Raw genomic sequence first — 20,642 nt, 5'->3', positions numbered from 1 at the left:
TATTCAGACCTGAATTATTTTTAACCTGTAACGTTTTAGATGATGATGACGAGATAAGGTCTGAAGTCTGAAGCCACGTAAACAAAAGTAACAGTAAAGTCATATAAAAGAGTTAAGATTATACAAATAAAGAATTATGATTATGGTATGATACGCCGGCAATCACATGAGTCATGAAATACACGCCTTCATGTCGCTTTAGGTTAGCTCGTTTCTTTGCCTTTGGGCTATTATTTATTCTGTGCTTTGGGTTTGAAAACGACTAATGATTTGTGATGAAATATTCACTATTCTCTACAATAAATAATAACTAACTATAATTAATGCGACAATAATAATATCTTTCATAGAAATTTCAGCAATTGTAATAATATTTAAGTAACATTCTTTTTTAAAGTCAGGTAAAATTTAATAACGTCACTTGATCAGAAGGCCTACCGCGAACCACGTTCGACGTGTTGCCTCTCTGTCGCACTTGTACATTCGTACGTAAGTGGAGGCCCTCAGCCTCCTGTCGAGAGGAGTCGAAAATAAAGACGAATTCCTCGCGCCTGCCAAATATCGAGGTTTCTGTTTATTTGCTGAGGCATTCCACTATTAAGATTTAACGAGCAGTGTAATGAAGTTATATGATGATCGAAATATCCTTTGATGCAAGGACAGTTTTAAAAGTTAAAAACAGTTTTAAATTTAATTCAATCGAGAGTATTTACACTTTTTTAGGGATATTATATATTAGTTCATTTCGATACAAGTGCGAAAAGTAGGAAATACCCAGAGATGTACAAAATGGTTTTAAAAAAGCATTTAAATACAAAATGCAAAATACTTTTCAGATTTACTATTTCAAATGCAAAATACCAAATAGTTTTGCGTTTTGTATTTCAAATGCTAAATGCAAAATAGGTATTTTCAAAATACTTTTTCTAAATAAAATAGCTTTTGACCAAATCTCGGATATATTTATTTATTTTAGGTATTTATCATGAGAAATAGAGACACAATGCCGAGCCGAACAAAAACGTCTAATAACATGGCACCTTATGCATGACATTTTGGTCATAATAACCGGTTTAGACTCTCGCGCGAGCCACGAGACGAGCCGCGAGCCGCGCCACGAGACGCGAGTGTAAGCGGTGGGCTCGCGACTCGTCTCGTGGCTCGCAAGCTCGTCGAGCTAATATAATTTAAACACTAACGGCACGGCATAAGGTTTATAACCAATTGACAAGCCGAAGCCGAGTGTGTCGAGGCGAGCCACGAGACGTGCCGCGAGCCGAGCCGCGAGTCTAAACGGCTATAAGGCGCAGGCGCGCACTCTGACCAAAGAAAAAAAACCGGCCAAGTGCGAGTCGAACTCGCGCACGGAGGGTTCCGCACCATCAACAAAAAATAGAGCAAAACAAGCAAAAAAACGGTCACCCATCCAAGTACTGTCCCCGCCCGACGTTGCTTAACTTCGGTCAAAAATCACGTTTGTTGTATGGGAGCCCCACTTAAATCTTTATTTTATTCTGTTTTTAGTATTCGTTGTTATAGCGGCAACAGAAATACATCATCTGTGAAAATTTCAACTGTCTAGCTATCACGGTTCGTGAGATACAGCCTGGTGACAGACGGACGGACGGACGGACGGACAGCGGAGTCTTAGTAATAGGGTCCCGTTTTTACCCTTTGGGTACGGAACCCTAAAAAGGGCGCGCATGGCTAGCAGGCGCCTCTATCGGTCAAATTCGGCAATACAGGCGTCATTCGTTCATTTCATTTTGTTTGACTGGTAATGTTGGCTAAACTTAATCGCAAAGTATTTTGCATTTTGAAATGAATATTAAAAATGCAAAATACATCTCGAAAAGTATTTCAAATAAAATACAAAATGTTTTTTACTAAAAGGCATTTAAATGCAAAATACAAAATAGGTATTTTGCATTTTGTATTTGCATTTTAAATAGAAGTATTTCAAATAAATCGCATCTCTGGAAATACCTTACCTTTTCGCGCGTGTATTGTACAACGTTTTACAGTTACATATGGCCCTTTATATTTTCGACATACGCACGTATAGTGTTTGTTACCGCCCTAGTGCCGTAATTAAAATGTAGTGGGTCATAATTTTCTCATCGCTATCTTAACATAGATTTAAATACTTATATTCTCCAAGCTAGACATACTTAGGCACTAATTCGTCACAGTTGGCATTCGTGTGACGTTCCGTTCTACGCACTTTGTTCTAAAGATCCGTGACAAACGAACGGCGTTGTGATCGTTGTGATCAGACCTTTGACGATTAAAGCGTGAAATCGAGCGTGCAGCGTAGATACGCTAACATTAACGGAATACCTACCAAGTACCTATTTTATAAACATACACTTACACATATTTTTCACATATACTTGTATTTCAAAGAAATCGTTTAGTTTAGTTCATTGAATGCGCATAGCGGAAATACTTGGTAGGGGACTACATAATTTGTCCTGGTTATTGCTGAATAATAAGCTACATAGCCAGGACGCCCAGGACCTTCGTGTTATCACGGGTTTGCAAGTCAAGTGATGGGAAATTCAGAAATCGCAGTACTAGTGATGAAGGTATACCGGATTTCATTAAAACTTGTGGGATAATAATAAACTAATTTTATATGATCACTGTTAAGTTCTATATAGGTATAGAACTTAACATCAGTGATCATGTAAAATTAATGTCCTTGATTATGTTTATGTAACAAGGATCCATCTTAACATATTACATAGCTCTACCTTATGAGGATTACGACAATGTTACAACACAATGTATGGTTGCCATTTATGCATTCAATAAATGGCCATATTTTGAACCACTAAGTAGCTAATATAAAGGTTGCTTTCTGTAACAGGAGCAATAAATTAAACTAAAGGCTATACTCCTCAGACTGACCAACATTTGTTCAGCAACTTTTAAAAATTATGAATTCTTTAGACTTCCTCTTTTTCATAGAAAATAAATATTGCCTTCAATGTACGCTGACATCAGTGTGTTTGACGTTGCTTGTCACGCTTTAAACATAATAAAATTTGCAATACATTGCGTCTTAGAATAAACTTAAAAGTGTAATAAAAATCAAAACATGAGTTATTTTCAAAAGTTGCTGAACAAATGTTGGTCAGTTTGAGGAGTACAGCCTACAGTTTAATTTATTGCTCCTGTTACAGGAAGCACCCTGTATATACTACTCGGACTTTTATTGTTGAGTTAGGATTTAAATTGGACATTTCATAACGCAAACTAGCCTACGTTCTCCTACTTTGCATAAAGCGAAAAATAACTCCTACGTTTAGCTTGTAATCGTCTGTATATGTAGGTAGTTTATAGAGTCCAGAGGCCTTTACCATGATGTCTTGTTGCGATTCTGTTTAGGACCTAAACTAAATTGCTAAAAGGACGGAGCTACATAAGTCGCATAACTCCGTCCCTTAGCAATTAAGTTTACGTCCTAAACAGAAACGCAATAAGACATCATGGTAAGGCACCAGAACTTAATGCCGAACTCCACAAGCAGTAACATGCCCAGGCATGTTACTCCAACAAACCAGTTTCGACTATACATACACGTATATTAATAGGTCATAACTCCTGTCAACTGTAGGTATGGTGCGGGAATGAGAAGACGGATTTTGAGTCGAATATTGCCAAAAATGCAAGCGAAACGGTATACGTGTGCGCTTCGTGAAGGTGCAATGGCGACTAGAGGTCAAACGGTGCACACATGCATACCAGTTCCTTCACATTCGCTTTATTATAAAAAAAACTGTTTCCTTAACTAGGTACACAGATGGCGTTACAGGTAAGTAATATTAGGATATTTGTCTTATATTTTTACATAATATATATGTGTATTTATTTATGCATGTATAAACTATTATTATTTTTGGTAGATTTTAAGTATGTAAATGTTTTTAGGAACGTTCTTAGCGAGCATTATCCCACACAGGGTGCGTATGAGTTTCTAGCGTTAACATCCTCCCCCTTAGTGCAGCCCTAGCTGCACTCTTCTCCCATGGGAAGCAATGCAACGCGTGTAGCAGGTCGCTTGTATATTTACTTATTCCAAAGTAAAATGTGCATAAACGGTGCGCAGTTTGCGCCAAATTCAAAGCCGTCATAGCGTATGCCTTCACAGGTTCCGAGGTAGTTTGTAGTTTCACGCCAAAAAACCGCAGCGCGTTCTTATCTTCCTCTTGTGATTCCGAATTATCCATAATTGGTGCAACAGTTTCCGGATCGGAAGTATTGTTTTTGTTGACCTTATTTTGTAAATAATTCGCACTATCTATGCACGCCGGTAACAGCTGATAAGACATAGGCAATAAATCAGCGGGGGCCGCGGGGGCGAGGGGTGCAGGCGCCAGGTGATACAGTGGCTGCGCTCGCGCTGATAAAAGTGCTGCGTCATTCCGTAGCCGGCCGCCGGGCGCAGCGCATATGTTACCATGCACACACCAGCCGAGCGGTGTGCGTGTGAGATAAGGCTTATTTTTGCTTCCCCGTATTATTGTAAGAGGTTCAACCAGATGATAATGGTCCTGACCAATTAACAATTGCGGTTTAACGTCGACGCGCAATACATATTTCTTAAAGTCTTTTAATTGTTCGTAGCTCTCAAATTTAACACGGGATAGCTTTTGTACTGGCAAATCAAGATCACTCATTTTACGCGCGCACAGATCGAATGACTCACCCGTATTGTTTGTAATGGTTAAGTTTACAATTTCACTTTTGCATTGTAATTCTGTAGTTTTCCAAGCACCTTGAACTTGTAACGTATTACTGTAGCCGCGCAAGCCTAATGTGTCGGCGAGATCAGCTGATACCAGAGATATCGATGCTGCGTCATCGAGTAACGCGCAGATTCGCTTGCTTCCATTAGGTCCGTGCACCACTAATGATACTACTTTCAATAGCACTGTCTTGTTATCAATGTTTATGTTATTTACATAATCACTTAAGTCCGCGGTTTCACTCTCGTTAGCTAATTTTTCGATGTCGCTCGGGTCACGCGAAGACTGCTGGGATACTGTCCGAGGTGCTGGCTGCGGAGTTGGCTGAGCGGCGGGTTGCGAGGCCAGCTTAGTCGATTTATCAGCGCGAGGGGCGATCAACTTGGCATAAACAGCGAGTGGTTCGCCAGCGGGACCGGCGGCGGCGGCGGCGGCGGTGGTTGGGAAGTCGGCGCGAGCGGCGGCGGCGGCCGGGTAGTCGGCGCGAGCGGCGGCGGCGGCGGCCGGATAGTCGGCGCGAGCGGCGGCGGTGGCGGCGGCAGCCGGGTAGTCGGCGCGAGCGGCGGCGGCGGCCGGGAAATCGGCGCGAGCGGCGGCGGTGGCCGGGTAGTCGGCGCGAGCGGCGGCGGTGGCCGGGAAGTCGGCGCGAACGGCGGCGGCGGCCGGGAAATCGGCGCGAGCGGCGGCGGTGGCCGGGTAGTCGGCGCGAGCGGCGGCGGCGGCCGGGTAGTCGCCGCACGGCGCACCCGGCTTTTCGGCGGAGGCGGCGGTCGGCTCGCCGTTAACGTAGCTAGTGGTTTCGAGTTCTTGACGTGGTTTTTGTTCTGTAACTTGATCACTGCGCACGAGCCATTCTTCAACTTTTTTATAACTAGAGCTAGCAGAACGATGTGATCTGTCACTTCCATTCGGTTGCACTTCCAGGGCTGCGATCTCCAAAGCTAATTTTTTATCGATTAATTCTTTGTCGATTTTAGCCTTACACTCTGCAGCCTCTAGTTCTAACTGCATTTTTCTAGCCATAAAAACCGACGAGGATACCGATTTATTACTGCGCGGAGGGTGTGGTTTCACAACGTCGTTCTTGGCTTCCGCATTATTTTCTGATTGATGCTCGGGCGTAGGATGGGGCTGCTGAGCAGACGGTTTTCCATCATTCTCCACTAGATTGGACGATGCTTCATTCTTCATGCGTCGCGTTTGAATAACACTGCGCGGCGGTGACATCGTGATCTAGTCCTGCTTACAGGTTCTGTTCCCGTGATCCGGTTCGAAGGACCAATTTGTCAACTGTAGGTATGGTGCGGGAATGAGAAGACGGATTTTGAGTCGAATATTGCCAAAAATGCAAGCGAAACGGTATACGTGTGCGCTTCGTGAAGGTGCAATGGCGACTAGAGGTCAAACGGTGCACACATGCATACCAGTTCCTTCACATTCGCTTTATTATAAAAAAAACTGTTTCCTTAACTAGGTACACAGATGGCGTTACAGGTAAGTAATATTAGGATATTTGTCTTATATTTTTACATAATATATATGTGTATTTATTTATGCATGTATAAACTATTATTATTTTTGGTAGATTTTAAGTATGTAAATGTTTTTAGGAACGTTCTTAGCGAGCATTATCCCACACAGGGTGCGTATGAGTTTCTAGCGTTAACAACTCCGTACTTCCCACTTCCAGTGTACATAAACCTGATTCAGAGGAGCGTAGTGTAACGGCGTAGTATGGAGGTATTAAAAATAGTAAAGTTTGTTTCATTCATCGTAACCTATATGACGTAACTTGAATATTTTCCAAGTATGTGTGGAATCTTCCGTACGGAATGACGGCTTAGAAAGTTGTTTTTGGTCATTGTAAAAAAAACTGTCAGCGGTCTAGTACCGAAATCATATAAAAAGTTCTACAAACATTTTTAGATACAATGTAGCGACGATATAGATTCGTACCTACTTTCAGGCAAAGATTTATCGGAAAAGAAAAGGGTGTACGTACGCTTAACCTATTGGACGTCAATGACCGATATATCCGCACCGTAGGTTCAACGCCAAACCGCGGTCACAGACCCCAGAGCAACATAGACCTACGTGCATATGCATAAAGTTCAATTTCAGTTTTGACACTTCGGTGACGTGGAGTCAGCGTGACAGCTTTTGTGTTTGACACGGCGTCGAAAAGGTTAATCGCTTATGTTAGGTTAAACATAAGGTGTGTAAAAATCGAGCACGGACATGTCCATGTCCATGCCAATACACAATATGTAACCTATTAAATTGGCTATCCAGAATAGAAAGGATCCTAACCAAGGCAGTCTCGTACATGTGATTAGAGTATATTAAAGTCTTATCTTGCAATAGCGTTTACCGCAATAAGTCCCTTTTAAGGCAGGTTGTTCTTAACTTACAATCTTGCACATAGTCGACTGACCGGTCTTAAGTCTTATTGCTAAGAACTAAGGCCTATAATGGTCAGGTAATTGTGTTGTTGTGGATTCTTACCTCCAACCGGGTCAGTTTCGTCGACGTGTATCATCTCTGATGATCTGTAAGTAAACATTGTAAATTAGTTTCATAAATCGGTGCAATTAATATGTACACAAGAAAGAAAATACGCTATAATAAGCTACTAGCTACATGACACGTGTTAAGATGGAACTTGTACCATGTTTATATAATACTCGTAATATTAGACGCGTAAATGAGCGTAACGTACGTATATCAATTTGTATACAAGACGGGTGACTGCAGGCGTACATAACCGTAGGTACATAATTAATATAATGAAACGTTACGAGACCTCGATATATGAAAGGCACTTATATAGGTATTTAAAAATGTATATCAGGCCACAAGGCCCCAAATTTTTCATGAAAAAAAAACAGAGTTATACCTATGTACTTAGTATTCTTTATCTGACGTCGAAATTTCAAATCATATTAGTCCTATTACTAGATGCTCTCAACAACCCATTAAGTAAATGGGTTTAGTGATTAAATAATATTTAATAATTGCGTAAGAATGTGTACCTAAACCCACTAAAGTATTCAATTTTAAATATTTAATCAATTTGGGTATGAATTATATTAATATACTAACTTAGCTTTTCTGGGTCAAGACACACGTGCAATCTAGTTATACTCGTAGCATTGCAACGGGATAAGTATTTTTAGAAATGATATAGGTAGGTACCTACATGTAACATGTAATAATACTAATAATATTTCTGGTACCTATTAAAAATATTCATTGTTTATGGGATTGGAATATTAGGTAAATATCTGAAAGCCTAATATAATAATGTAATGTGCTTACCTACACTCTATAAGCTCCTTACATCCATTTTAAGGACAAAAATCAACGCGCACATTGTCGCTAACAATATTTTGGCCCCCGCTCAAAATGGATGTAGGGTTGGGTCCCGTGGTACTAAAGAGCTCCTCCTCATAGACATGACCATTTGCCAACAAATCCGGCGGAACAGGGAGGCCCTCTCAGCTGCTTGGATTGACTATAAGAAGGCCTATGATTCGGTGCCTCATTCATGGCTGGGGAGGGTCTTAGAGCTGTATAAAGTTGATGCAGCTTTGAGAGCCTTTCTAAGCGCGTGTATGAGGCAGTGGACCACAGTCCTTCGTCAACCAGGAGGCGGGGATGACCGCCCTGGCCCGCAGGATTTCATAAGGATTGAGCGAGGAATATTTCAGGGTGATAGTCTGAGTCCTCTATGGTTCTGCCTAGCTCTGAATCCCCTCAGCACCCTGCTGAAGGATTTGGGTCTAGGTTGCCGGCTTCGGAGAGAGGGTGAAGTCATTTCTCACCTTCTATACATGGATGACCTCAAATTATTTGCACCAAATAACCAAGACTTGAAGGAGCTACTGAAAACCACCGAAGTCTTCAGTAGTGCCATCAACATGGAGTTTGGTGTCGATAAATGTGCGGTTATGCATGCACAGCGGGGGAGGGTTGTAAATTCAACAAATTTACAACCTTCTGAAACAATGTCTTTCAGATCTATCTCTGAATCAGAAACCTATAAATACCTTGGTATGTCACAGTCGTTGGGTATTGAGGACGAGGGTATTAGACGGTCGGTGAAGGAGCGCTTTTTCAGTCGGCTCACAAAAGTTCTTAACAGTCTTTTGTCAGGAGGCAACAAAGTGCGCGCCTTCAACGCCTGGGTAATGCCCCTACTCACATACTCCTTTGGCATACTAAGGTGGACTCAGACCGAGCTGGATGCCCTGGATCGGAGGGTCCGGTCACTGCTCACCGCACATCGGATGCTACACCCACGCTCGTCAGTTATGAGATTGTACATCCCACGGAAATGTGGAGGCCGAGGCTTCCTAAACGCCAAGGATCTCCACAACCGCGAGGTGTACAATCTCAGGAATTATTTCCTTAACAACGAGTGTGGGATGCATCGTGATGTGGTGGCAGTAGACAGGAACCTCACGCCGCTCTCCTTGGCAAACGAGAACTGGCGCAAACCTGTGGTACTAAGTACTGCGGATCGCAAGGCGGCATGGGAGAGTAAGGTGCTACACGGGCGGTTCTACAAGGCCCTCACGGGACCCGATGTGGACCTGCTCGCGTCGGTGAACTGGCTACGATTCGGGGACCTCTTCGGAGAAACCGAGGGTTTTGCCTGTGCAATTGCGGACGAAGTAATGATGACGAACAACTATCGGAAATATATCCTGAAGGACGGTACGGTCGACATTTGTCGGGCATGCCGCCGTCCCGGAGAGTCACTCAGGCATATCATTTCCGGTTGTTCTCATCTTGCTAACGGCGAGTACTTGCACAGACATAATCTCGTAGCCAGGATTATTCACCAACAGCTTGCTCTTCTATACGGTCTTGTGGACCGCGAAGTACCGTACTACAAGTATTCACCTGTGCCAGTTCTTGAGAATGGTCGTGCCACGCTCTATTGGGATCGATCTATTATCACTGACAGGACTATTGTAGCCAATAAGCCTGATATTGTGATAATAGATCGAGCGCAACGCCGGGCCGTGCTCGTTGACATTACCATCCCCCATGATGAGAATCTCGTGAAAGCCGAGAAGGACAAGTCCAGTAAGTACCTAGACTTGGCTCACGAGATAACCGCCATGTGGGATGTTGATTCGACGATCATTGTCCCGATAGTTGTTTCAGCGAACGGTCTAATAGCGAAGAGTCTCGACCAACATCTTGAGAGACTCTCGCTAGGTGGTTGGATCAAGGGCCAGATGCAGAAGGCGGTGATCTTGGACACGGCGCGGATAGTCCGCCGGTTCCTCTCTCTGCGGCCCTGACCACCGGTAGCTTGGGCCCTGCCCCGCTGCCGGCGGCATTCTAGGTTAGGTTTTTTATAATGTGTTTATATGTATTTTTTATTGTTTTGTAAGTGTTTTTATATTTTACTTTTATATTCATATTATAAATAACCTAACGTAAGAGGAAAGATAAATAAAGGATTAATAATACAACGATCATTGTCCCGATAGTTGTTTCAGCGAACGGTCTAATAGCGAAGAGTCTTGACCAACATCTTGAGAGACCCTCGCTAGGTGGTTGGATCAAGGGTCAGATGCAGAAGGCGGTGATCTTGGACACGGCGCGGATAGTCCGCCGGTTCCTCTCTCTGCAGCCCTGACCACCGGCAGCTTGGGCCTTGCCCCGCTGCTGGCGGCACCCTAGGTTAGGTTTTTTATAATATGTTTATACGTATTTTGTATTGTTTTTGTAAGTGTTTTTGTATTTTATTTTTATATCCATATTATAAAATAACCTAGCCTAAGAGTTCAAATAAATAAAGAGATTAATAATACTAATACCTATAAAGTTATTTACTATTTACGGAAATAAGAATAAAACTCATAAGAATAAGAAAGGGACTTGTTATTACAAGATTACCAAGTATAGAAATCAGAATTGACTTATAATTATTAATACTCATTTGTAGCCACCGATTTTAATAAATCCTATTTGTATTATCTAGTAATTTTTACGTACTGTAACTAGTACACCATTTATAAACTCAAGGAAAGTTTTATAGAATTTATACAAATCTGTTATTCCGAGTAAAGAATATTAATTTCACTATTAAGTAAAACCGTTTTGTATTTCTTATACTATGAAATTAATAAAACTTACTTGAAATTATAATATTTTCTATCGCCTAGAAATTTTTTTTTTAAATTAATAAAGTTTGATAATCCCGTCTTTTAGAAATCAGGTTTTTAATTCGAACAATATTTTTTCTCTCCGTGTACTAAATCTAATGACACTATCTTATCGTCTTATCTTATACCTTTAAACGAGCAATTCTTGTTTATTTCAATATATAGGTATTTCGGGGATCTCGGAAACGGCTCTAACGATTTCGATGAAATTTACTATATGGGGGTTTTCGGGGGCGAAAAATCGATCTAGCTATTAGGTCTTATCTCTGTGAAAACGCTCATTTTTGAGTTTTTTATGTTTTCCGAGCAAAGCTCGGTCTCCCAGATTATTAAATAATAATATTGCAGCAATTTCCCAAGAACAGTGTCAGACTTCAGCAAGTGGGTCGTCTGTATTTAGCGTCCATGTGGCCGCATCCATCACTCCGGTCGCTATAACAACAGCCTATTATCCACGCTTGCGTATTGTAAATGAGACCTTGCTACATGCACATACGGTTTAAATTGTAGCTGTGGTAAAGTTTGTTTTGCGAGCTTGTGAAAATTGTGGTTTGTCCTTGGCTTCGTCCTTTTGAAACAATGCATGTTACCTAATACATACTTAGAAACAACCATGTAGTTTAAAAAAATCTATTTAAAGTCACTTCGTACAAGCGTTGCACTGTCTAACAAAAACTAAGTACCTACACATATATACATACATACTTGAAAGCCACATTACAAAGTTGGCTTTGGGGGTGTACAGTTTGCGCGTTATTCTGATTGAGATTTGACTACACAAAAATCTGTAAAGTAGAAAATATCACGGAAAATTAAACTAAAATAAAGTTTGCATAATACCTACCTTATTATACCTACTTAAGTGTCCCCACACCTACTCTAGTGAAGATAGATGTCCAAGTAAATATAATCAACGCAAACAAATCAAACTCAAATGTTTGTTAAACACACCAAGTCATCACACACAGAAACGAAAATCCTTTTTCCGTGTATCAAACTTACATCTGTCTGTGTGTCTTCTTAAACACACTTAACGGACTCATCTTCTTTTTAACACTAATCAATCACATTTCATAACACCATATAAAATACTAATTTGGAACGCAAAAGTAGTACACGATAAGCAAGTAAGCAACTAATTTAATCTGTAGTCTAAAAACATTTCAAATCCGTAGCCATGAAAATATAAATGTTTTTTTTTTGTTTTCTTTGTTGGACTGTACAAATAAAATATTTTTTACAGCACAGGGTCGTTTGAGGAAGTGTTAAAAGCGTACTGATTGTTCGAGACGATCGATGCATTGATTCAAACGTCATTAATACGTGTTGGCACAGTCAAACTGTAGCGAGCAGTATCTTCACTTATACACTAAGTATTAATTGTACCCATACCCATATGTATAAAAGAGATAAATCCAATGCAGATAAACACATTAATAAATCTAAGATGAATTAATTATTGAATTTTGTTTTGTAGCTACTTAATACAATCACAAAACCTAATCTAATCTTATAACAGAAATGTTCAATATAAAGTTGTCTTCAAATAAAAAAATCTATGTATAGAAAAAACAGAGTTTCTACAGACCACGCTTTTCTATTCCTAAATACCTAAGCAAATTGCGCATATTATGTAACCAACGGCGACTGTTTGCAGCGAGACAGCCGCGATACAGTATCGATACAATCGCGATGCTGTCGCTGTCATATTTCCTATACCCCTCGCCTCGCACACGTAAATACGATTCTGCGTCGCTACTATCGCTCTACTGGCGGCCTAGCCAAGGTGACGATCGCTTGCGCTTCGCCATCGAATCGCTTTGTGTCCCTCTATCACTCTTCCATATTAGTGCGACAGTGACAGTTGCGTTTCGATCGCTACGGAGCACAAGCGATTGGCACGTTGGCTACGCGGCCAGGAATCTCTGCATGCTACCTCTCTTTGTGATAAGCTTTAACTACGCTTTTATTAAGTTAACCAACTGTAATGACTACACACACCGTGCTGGCATATACGGAACGCGGCACCTGGTTCGCAGCCAAAATACGTCATGCGAACGTAGATATACTGTTATGGACGTTATGGTAGCATAATTAAGCCTGATTATAGCATTGTTTGCCGTATTAGGACGATACGCGATATCGCAGAATATTGACGTAATGACAGTCAGTGAACTTGACTGGCAAAAAACTTTACTATTTGCTTTAGTAATTTTTGCCATAACATAGGGCTAATTAATATACAATTTACGTAGTTACAAAAATATCTTTTTAAACACACACATTCACATTCACATCGATGCATTAATGAAATCAGGTGTTTTCCGTGTTATTAAACGAGATTGTAGAACAAAAATTATTAATAACGATAATCTTCTTAACAATTTAGGCGAGTAAATTTAAAGTAATAGTTGTGTTTAATAAAGTATCCATTATTATTTCTTTGATAAACATTCCTCAAAAAATTTACAACCTCATAAAAATTAAGTTATAGTCCGTCAACCAAATCTTGTCAGTAGCAATGTAAAGCAAACTAAAGTAGGGCAACACTCAAAGAGCAGTATTGCGCTAAGAAAAGCAGCAATGTACATCGAACCATAAGATTTTTTTTCCGCTGGGCGCGCCCTGCGTACGTCAATTCAAATTGTCACTCGCGGTTTATTGAAAAAAATTGAAACATGGACGGACAATTTAAAAGCGATGTTAAAACAATGTTAATCAAAATGATGAACAAATTTAAAGATATCAAAAACAACTCTCTATCGTAGTGCTTATATTCTCTTTGTTCCCTATGTCTTCTAAGTTTACTAAAATAAAATCATATCAAAATGCAGATAATTAGATAGTGCATATATTTGTTATTTACAATATAATATGCCACTTGTTAATGTAAATTAGTGTACTGTTCTGAATGAATATGACATACCTGTGTAATTTTTTTGATTGGTATATATTGTACAATATACATATTAAAAATAAAACAACTGATATTTGGGTGTTTATTTAATTTAAAGGTAAATAAGATAAGGGGCACTTTTCGACTTGGTTGCGTTGTACACGTATATAAACCGCCATAGGTAAGTATTGTCTGAAGAGATACTTTCTACTACGAACGCCTTATATTGGGCAAGATTTAATCCTGCAACAAACATGTATGGATTAGGTAGATATTGCGAAAGAACGGCGATATAATCAAGGCTCTTAATACTGTTTAAAAGGTTTACCTTTGTAAATAGTCACAACTGATTGCTGAAAATATTAGACATGTGGGCCTATGGACGGTTTCCAGGACACAATTTATGGTCTTGTTGGATAGATTTAGGCATACGTTTTAATTTTATTTATGCCTTTTAACCCTAAAACAAAAAAACTGAACATAATCTTAAAAGTTCGAAAGAGTTCTTCCAGTATGTACTTGTCATAACCTCAATTTTTAGTAATGTTTACCATCAACGAGCATGATTGTACATTGTAGGCCCCTTAGCTTTGCTTATTCTTATTTAATGTATTGGTATTTAATGGTGACAGCAGAAATATCTCTTGAAACAGAAACGATTCAGAATGAAAACCAAATGAAAACAAATAAGGTGACGGCTGTCGTTCACGATCCACATTCCACAGATAAAACACAGATGACACGCATTTTGGAATTATTCGAACACAGTGTTGCTAACCCGCGATTTTTCAAATTTGCCGCCTTTTACTACTGACAAGATTTGGTTGACGGACTTTAGTTACTCCTTTTTTTACCAAAACGAAAGTACTTATAAATAACTAGAATAGCAGCAGTATTGTTTTCCAAATTCGAAAACAGCATCTCCATCTCTATCGTTCTTTACCAGAGGCACCGAGATGGACGCTACACGGATTTCGATTTTCGAAGTTCGCGGCCAGACGTCCGAAATGCTGTCACCACACCGGCTCGGGTCGTTGACACAACTTTCCAAACCCGTTTACACATAAACCCGACATACACACTTGTTTTATATATATTATGTATGTTCTTTCGGTTCCGTCAAGCAGTATCAAGTCTGGATGTTTTTATAGATCCGTCGAAATGTAGCAAAAAACATTTTTTTTTGTGGAAATAAGTTGTTATACTGGGTCAACCAAATCTTGTCAGTAAATAGGAACAAAATAAACTATACTCATCCTTTTCTTTTGGGTGCTAGTACTAGTGTTAGACAAAGATAGTATGATTCTCTCCGTCTATGTTTGAAATCAAACAGACCTTTGACACACTATAGATGTCAGACGTTGTATTTACCAATGTACACAGATTTTTTAATTCATATACTTTTTACAGTTTGTGCGACTCCTGTAACTTATTTCGTATTTAAAGTAGTAGCGTACTTACTTTTATTTTTCTTTTGACATACGACATTACCATCTGCTAAGAATATATCGGCAAAAAACTTGTTATAATTTAAATGCCCAAAAAAGTATCAATGGATAGCAGAATTAGCAGACTAAAAGTAGGTAGTATGTAATTGGAAACGAGCTGTAACATTAACTACTTAGTTATTTGCTTACCTACAGATTTTTTGTATAACGAGCCTATATCTAGTAAAATATAACGTACCTAAAGTAAACGTACCGGTCGTTTAGTATCAAATTGTGAAAAGCCTCCACTCGATTTATCTTTGCCCAATATAATAACGGGAGTTAATAGATGAAGGTAAACAAATAACCTTTTAGTATTTTAATTTTTTTATAAATAAATGACCTTAGTTATAAATAATATTTGGTATTAGTTCTATAGTAAATAGCAGGGTATTTATACCTACCGTACCAAAAATCTAAATGTCATTGTTTCTACTTACGTATGGTTTAGATAACCCTTTAATAGATACTGTAGGATACAGCCTACATCACAAAAATGACTACTTTTACGTCTTAATTAAATGAAGTCGTTCTTATATACCCATTGTTTCGAAAATAACACTAATCATATACATATAATTAACTTTTTTAATGTCAATTTGACATATTTGTAATAACACTCGCACTCACTTTGTTCTGTTCAAGTCTGTGCAACTTAAACTTGCTGCGTGCTGTTATAAACTTAGCTAAGGACTAGCTGTTTTTCTACACATCAATAACAATATAATCTATGTCGAAGTCACTTGAAGGCAACTATTTACAGATATGTATGGTATCTCCTTTTAAGGCCCCGGCTTTTTTGAGCAGGAATCTATGCGGTTCGGTCGTTTATCTTTTTTGTACTCATTGGGAAAGAAAGGGGACAAGTTATGAGGTGCCCAAAAGTGGATATAGATTTTTTTATGAGTGAGGTTGTAAGCGAAGAGGTATCTCTACCTAGGCTTCGCTAGGTATCTATTGAATATTTTTGTATAGGTAGTTATTTTTATATTGATCTGTGTGTTTATATATTGATCTGTCTTTTCTTTAGCATTTTCTGTATATAGCTTTTCAGCATTTTAAAGCAAATGCAAACCTAGATACTCATAAATGTATCACAATTTTATTAACATTCTCCAGATAAGGAAGAGCGGTACCTCTTGGCACAGGCTTTAAAGCTTAAAAGGAGGTTCCAATCACTAAGTTTAAGATTATTATTGTGAAAGTAAATAAACATTTTTTTATTTTTTTATTTGTGTTGTACACTATAGTGAGCAAATTAAAGTGTCACGGACACGAAATATGTATCAGTACGGATGTCTTACAATATATTTAGGAGGTATAATATCAATAGGAAAAAATTTGCCGTCCATGGTTTCGTTTTAGGCATAGTTTTCAATGAAATCATCTAAAATTTCTTAGCGCCCATTTCCCGGCCTGTCTTCGCGACAATTCATCTTGATAAAGTGACGGAAGCGGGAACTAATTATGTCGTTCCCGGCCGCTATGCGGAAGTAGGCATTTATTTTTATTTGGTGTATTCCTGGCCGTTTTAAAATTAAGATGAAACAGGAGCTGAGATTTAAATATTTTAGGTAAATATACCCGTTTCGCTAACGGAAGCGGCTCCTAAAACTAGTGCGATAAGGACAAGGCGAAAAATCCTGCGTAAAAATCTCAAAAATTGAGGTTTCGTACTCGACTGTTTCCTCCTCCAAAACTTAACCAATCGTAACCAAATTTAGAAATCAAAATGATTGTGAAATTATCTGTGTCGGGCCGTTTTGATTTTTTGCCTAATTGATATCAGTTTTGAATACCACGCCTCTCATTGCGGCATAGTCAATTAGGCCATTTTGGCCATTTTTGAAGGGCTCTAGCGCCTTAAAAAACAAAAATATCAAAAAAAGCAAAACGGTCCGACACAGATATTGACAATATTAATCTGTGTTGAAAAAATCATTGCTCTAGCTTCAAAACCCACGGAGGAAACAGCCGAGTACGTTTGTATGGAGAAATGACCACTCCTGTTGGCTCTTAATGATTTGGTCAGTGGCGTAATAATATACCTTAATCACAGTTATTTATTCTGTACACAAATAACTTTGTTTATTCAACCTTCTTTATTAGCTTACTTTTTGTACAGACCATTTTTTTTTTTTCATATTTTTCGAAATTAAGAACTCGCAACAGCTTCCAGGATTATTTTTTATCCAAGAAATGTTAGAAATGCATGCAGTTGTGAGACTAATTGACTAATAACGACTTAACTGACATTTTTTAAATATGCATCTTTTCTATAGGTCGGTCGGTTCACGAAAATTTTGTCAGTTCAGAACAAATCTCGCGCCAACTCTGATGAATTTACCTACTATATATTATGATAATTTAAGTGTTTACCTAATTCATTGTATTATTTCTGGCATACGTAGAGCTAGAGCTAAATAAATTACCGAAAACAGCCACCAACACCCATCTTGGTTTTGTGTTTATGTTATGCTAATCTACCGGATTCAAACCTGTTTTTAAAATAAGGTCTAGTTGAGTATGTGTGTGTAAAAAACCACTTAAATTAAAACCCGACTTATGTAAATGAAGGGATAGGGCGCAAGATAAAAAGGCTTACAAGGATTATTAATTACTTTCCCGGAATGTTAGATGGTAGGTCGTGGGCGGGCAATGTTTTCTGGTGTCCATTAAAATAATAATATTGTGTATAAAGACTATAAATATAACACTTTAAACTCTCGCGTTTTGTACACATATTTAATACATACACACATACACATATACATATACATATTTAATTCTGTGACCACAGCTGGTGCAACTCAGCTGAAACGTCGGAATTAAAGGTAAAAACAATGAAATTATATCGCGTTAGACCCGTTTGTGTAATTAAATATAAAGACTATAAAGTTACGAAAATAACGACAGAGAAAAATGTTGAGAAAACCATAAGAAAATCACGGCATTTTGTATAAAGAGGGCAGTTTTTCGATCTTATTAATGAGACGTGTGTTCAAATTATGTAGGCACTCAATTTTTAGTTAAAATCACTTCTGAAACGAATTATTCATTCATGATTATTTCATTTTATTTAAGTATGTTGCATGCAATATGTTGATTTAAAATATAGATAAATAACAGGACCTAAGTAGAATGTACCTACATCCCATAATTGTGTAACATATCGGATATCAAATTTCTAATGACGAAATTCTCGGCGACACTTGTTTAGAAACACATTGCTGCATTTTTATCAACTCGTGTCTTTTCGACGACGACATAATGATAATGCCTAATAGGCTTTTTGCATAATTTAAAAGTGGCATTACCTTCTTCCGTTTCGCTTAGGTATAAGGTATATACTTATTATCAATTTCAGCAAATTTAAAATACCTAAGCTAGTGCTCTTTGCAAGCAAGCAACATTCCAGACAGGTTTTTATATAAATATTTCTAATATTTATATCGCGGTACTATTGGATGCAAATTTTGGTTAGTCTTAGGTACCTAGTTATATTGAATGGTACAGATAACAGATCGTCTCATCAAATAATGTTTTATTGTAAGAGTGTCGTCATTTTGAATCACTCTGTAGTACATCTTTGCATTAACTCTAGTATGCGTATAGTGTAGCAGGTTGTTATATGTTTGACCGATGCAGGAACAGGCGGTACCTACATATTTTTTATTTTATTTTTAGCAGGAAAGTAGCGTATTGCAAAAAAGGTTGAAAACAAAAACTCGATCGTTCTAATAGCTATTGAAGGGCACCTAAAAATACCTCCTGTCGTAGTAATTATGTTTTAGATTTTTTCAAATCATATAGGTACCTACTTGTAAATAAAACCTTAGATCATAATAAAAAAATACGTAGGTACTGCAATGCAAATGCTGCCATATGCTTATGGTGTATCTTCACGGTATTGGAAAAATTCCCCCTTATCAGTCTCATAAAAGGCATAATAGATTGGTGATAACTGCGGATTAAACGTTATCAGTTATTTGTTGGCTCTTTCATTTCATTTCTATAACTAATAACTAAGATTGTAAGGTGAGTTCTTACACATTTTTATTTGCACGTATTTAATAAGATCCCAAAATGTCTGTGTGCCATTATTGTAAGATGTAGGTAAACTCCTTATTTTATAGCTTATTTCGGAAATAATTACCTATTGAATTAATATTGTTACATAAGTGCACTCATAATTAAAAAACCTGATCACCATAAATATTATTAAAATATGACTGACCATATAAATATTTACTAGAATTTAGTAGTTTTTTTCTAATTCATTATTTCTAGTAACACGTCGTCGGCGTGTGAGCATTCAAATTTGACATTGTATACAGGGTGCCATTTGAGTCGTGATCAGTAATATGTTTTTCTAACTCCATAAACAACGTAATAAAATACACGTTTTTCAGTTTGGACGATAGATATATGTATTATGTAGGTATGTATAAAGATTTCAGCATTTATTCATAAAAAATATTGTATGTTGAAAAAGTTATTATTGTTATTAAGAGTTTTAGTTGAGATTTTGGTCTCTAATAATTTTAAGAAATAAAATATCTATATGGGTACTGGGTACCGTAAAACGAGGTGACTTTAGGAAATTTTGGGGATACTTTGATAGTTTTAAATCTGCCACTAAATTATCATTATTCATTATTTTCTCGAACTGTTCGTGTAACAAGTTAGATTATTATACATACTTGTTTACCTACTACTAAAAATCCGAATAAAAATATGTAACGGCTGAAAAACTGACATATCGAAGTCGCCCCTGCATTTGAAAGTCACCCCGGTTTACGGTACCTATACAATTTTAGCTACCTATATTTTAAGATTACTTTTATCAATAAAATTGTTGTGCCACGTGTACCTTACCTTAAGTAGTATATAAAAATATAGGTATATACCTAGTTAACCATTTTGAGGTGTTCGAAAGTTACTTAAGAGTCTTAAGAGCAATGATACTTAAGAGGAAAGTAGGTAAGTATTTAAGGATTAAGAGCAGAAAAAGTTTCTCCAAGGATGTTTTGCAATAATACTTACATTCTACACCAGTTTCGCATTTCGTTTTGTAAATACCTATTTTATTCGATTATTGTAATATGTTAAGTTTAAATAGTTTAAGTAGTAAGTAATAACTTCTATGAAAATATTTTAATTTGTGTTTTATACACTACTATTAAGTAGAGTAGACACACTATTATTAAGTTATTAGTAATAACTTAAGAAGTACCTAGGTATTATAAGATTTACAAGTGAGCAAGCACCTGTTGATCGCGCACTGCGCGACCATCTGAACCTAGCCTAAAAGTTGCTT

At 38.0% G+C, this 20,642-nt stretch overlaps 1 protein-coding gene and 1 long non-coding RNA gene across 3 annotated transcripts in view; one reads left to right on the top strand and one right to left on the bottom strand.

Moving 5' to 3' along the window:
• The window catches only part of LOC134654603 (uncharacterized), an 82,550-nt gene that overhangs the window by 14,932 nt on the left and 46,976 nt on the right, over positions 1 to 20,642 (top strand). The window lies entirely within an intron of this gene.
• Positions 1 to 20,642, bottom strand: part of LOC134654562 (probable serine/threonine-protein kinase fhkE) — a 52,113-nt gene that overhangs the window by 30,767 nt on the left and 704 nt on the right. Inside the window, exons 1-2 of one of the 2 annotated variants that reach the window (XM_063510023.1) lie at positions 11,942 to 12,070; positions 7,260 to 7,303 (exon numbers count right to left, since the gene is read on the bottom strand). In XM_063510023.1, coding sequence (XP_063366093.1) covers positions 7,260 to 7,303; positions 11,942 to 11,982 — 85 coding nt within the window. In that variant the 5' untranslated portion in view covers positions 11,983 to 12,070. Of the gene's footprint in view, positions 1 to 7,259; positions 7,304 to 11,941; positions 12,071 to 20,642 lie in introns of those variants that run through there. The other variant, XM_063510024.1, reaches the window with a different exon arrangement.

The sequence above is a fragment of the Cydia amplana genome, chromosome 15 (assembly GCF_948474715.1).
Source record: "Cydia amplana chromosome 15, ilCydAmpl1.1, whole genome shotgun sequence".
Lineage (NCBI taxonomy): Eukaryota > Metazoa > Arthropoda > Insecta > Lepidoptera > Tortricidae > Cydia > Cydia amplana.
This window is presented reverse-complemented; position numbering and strand designations above follow the sequence as displayed.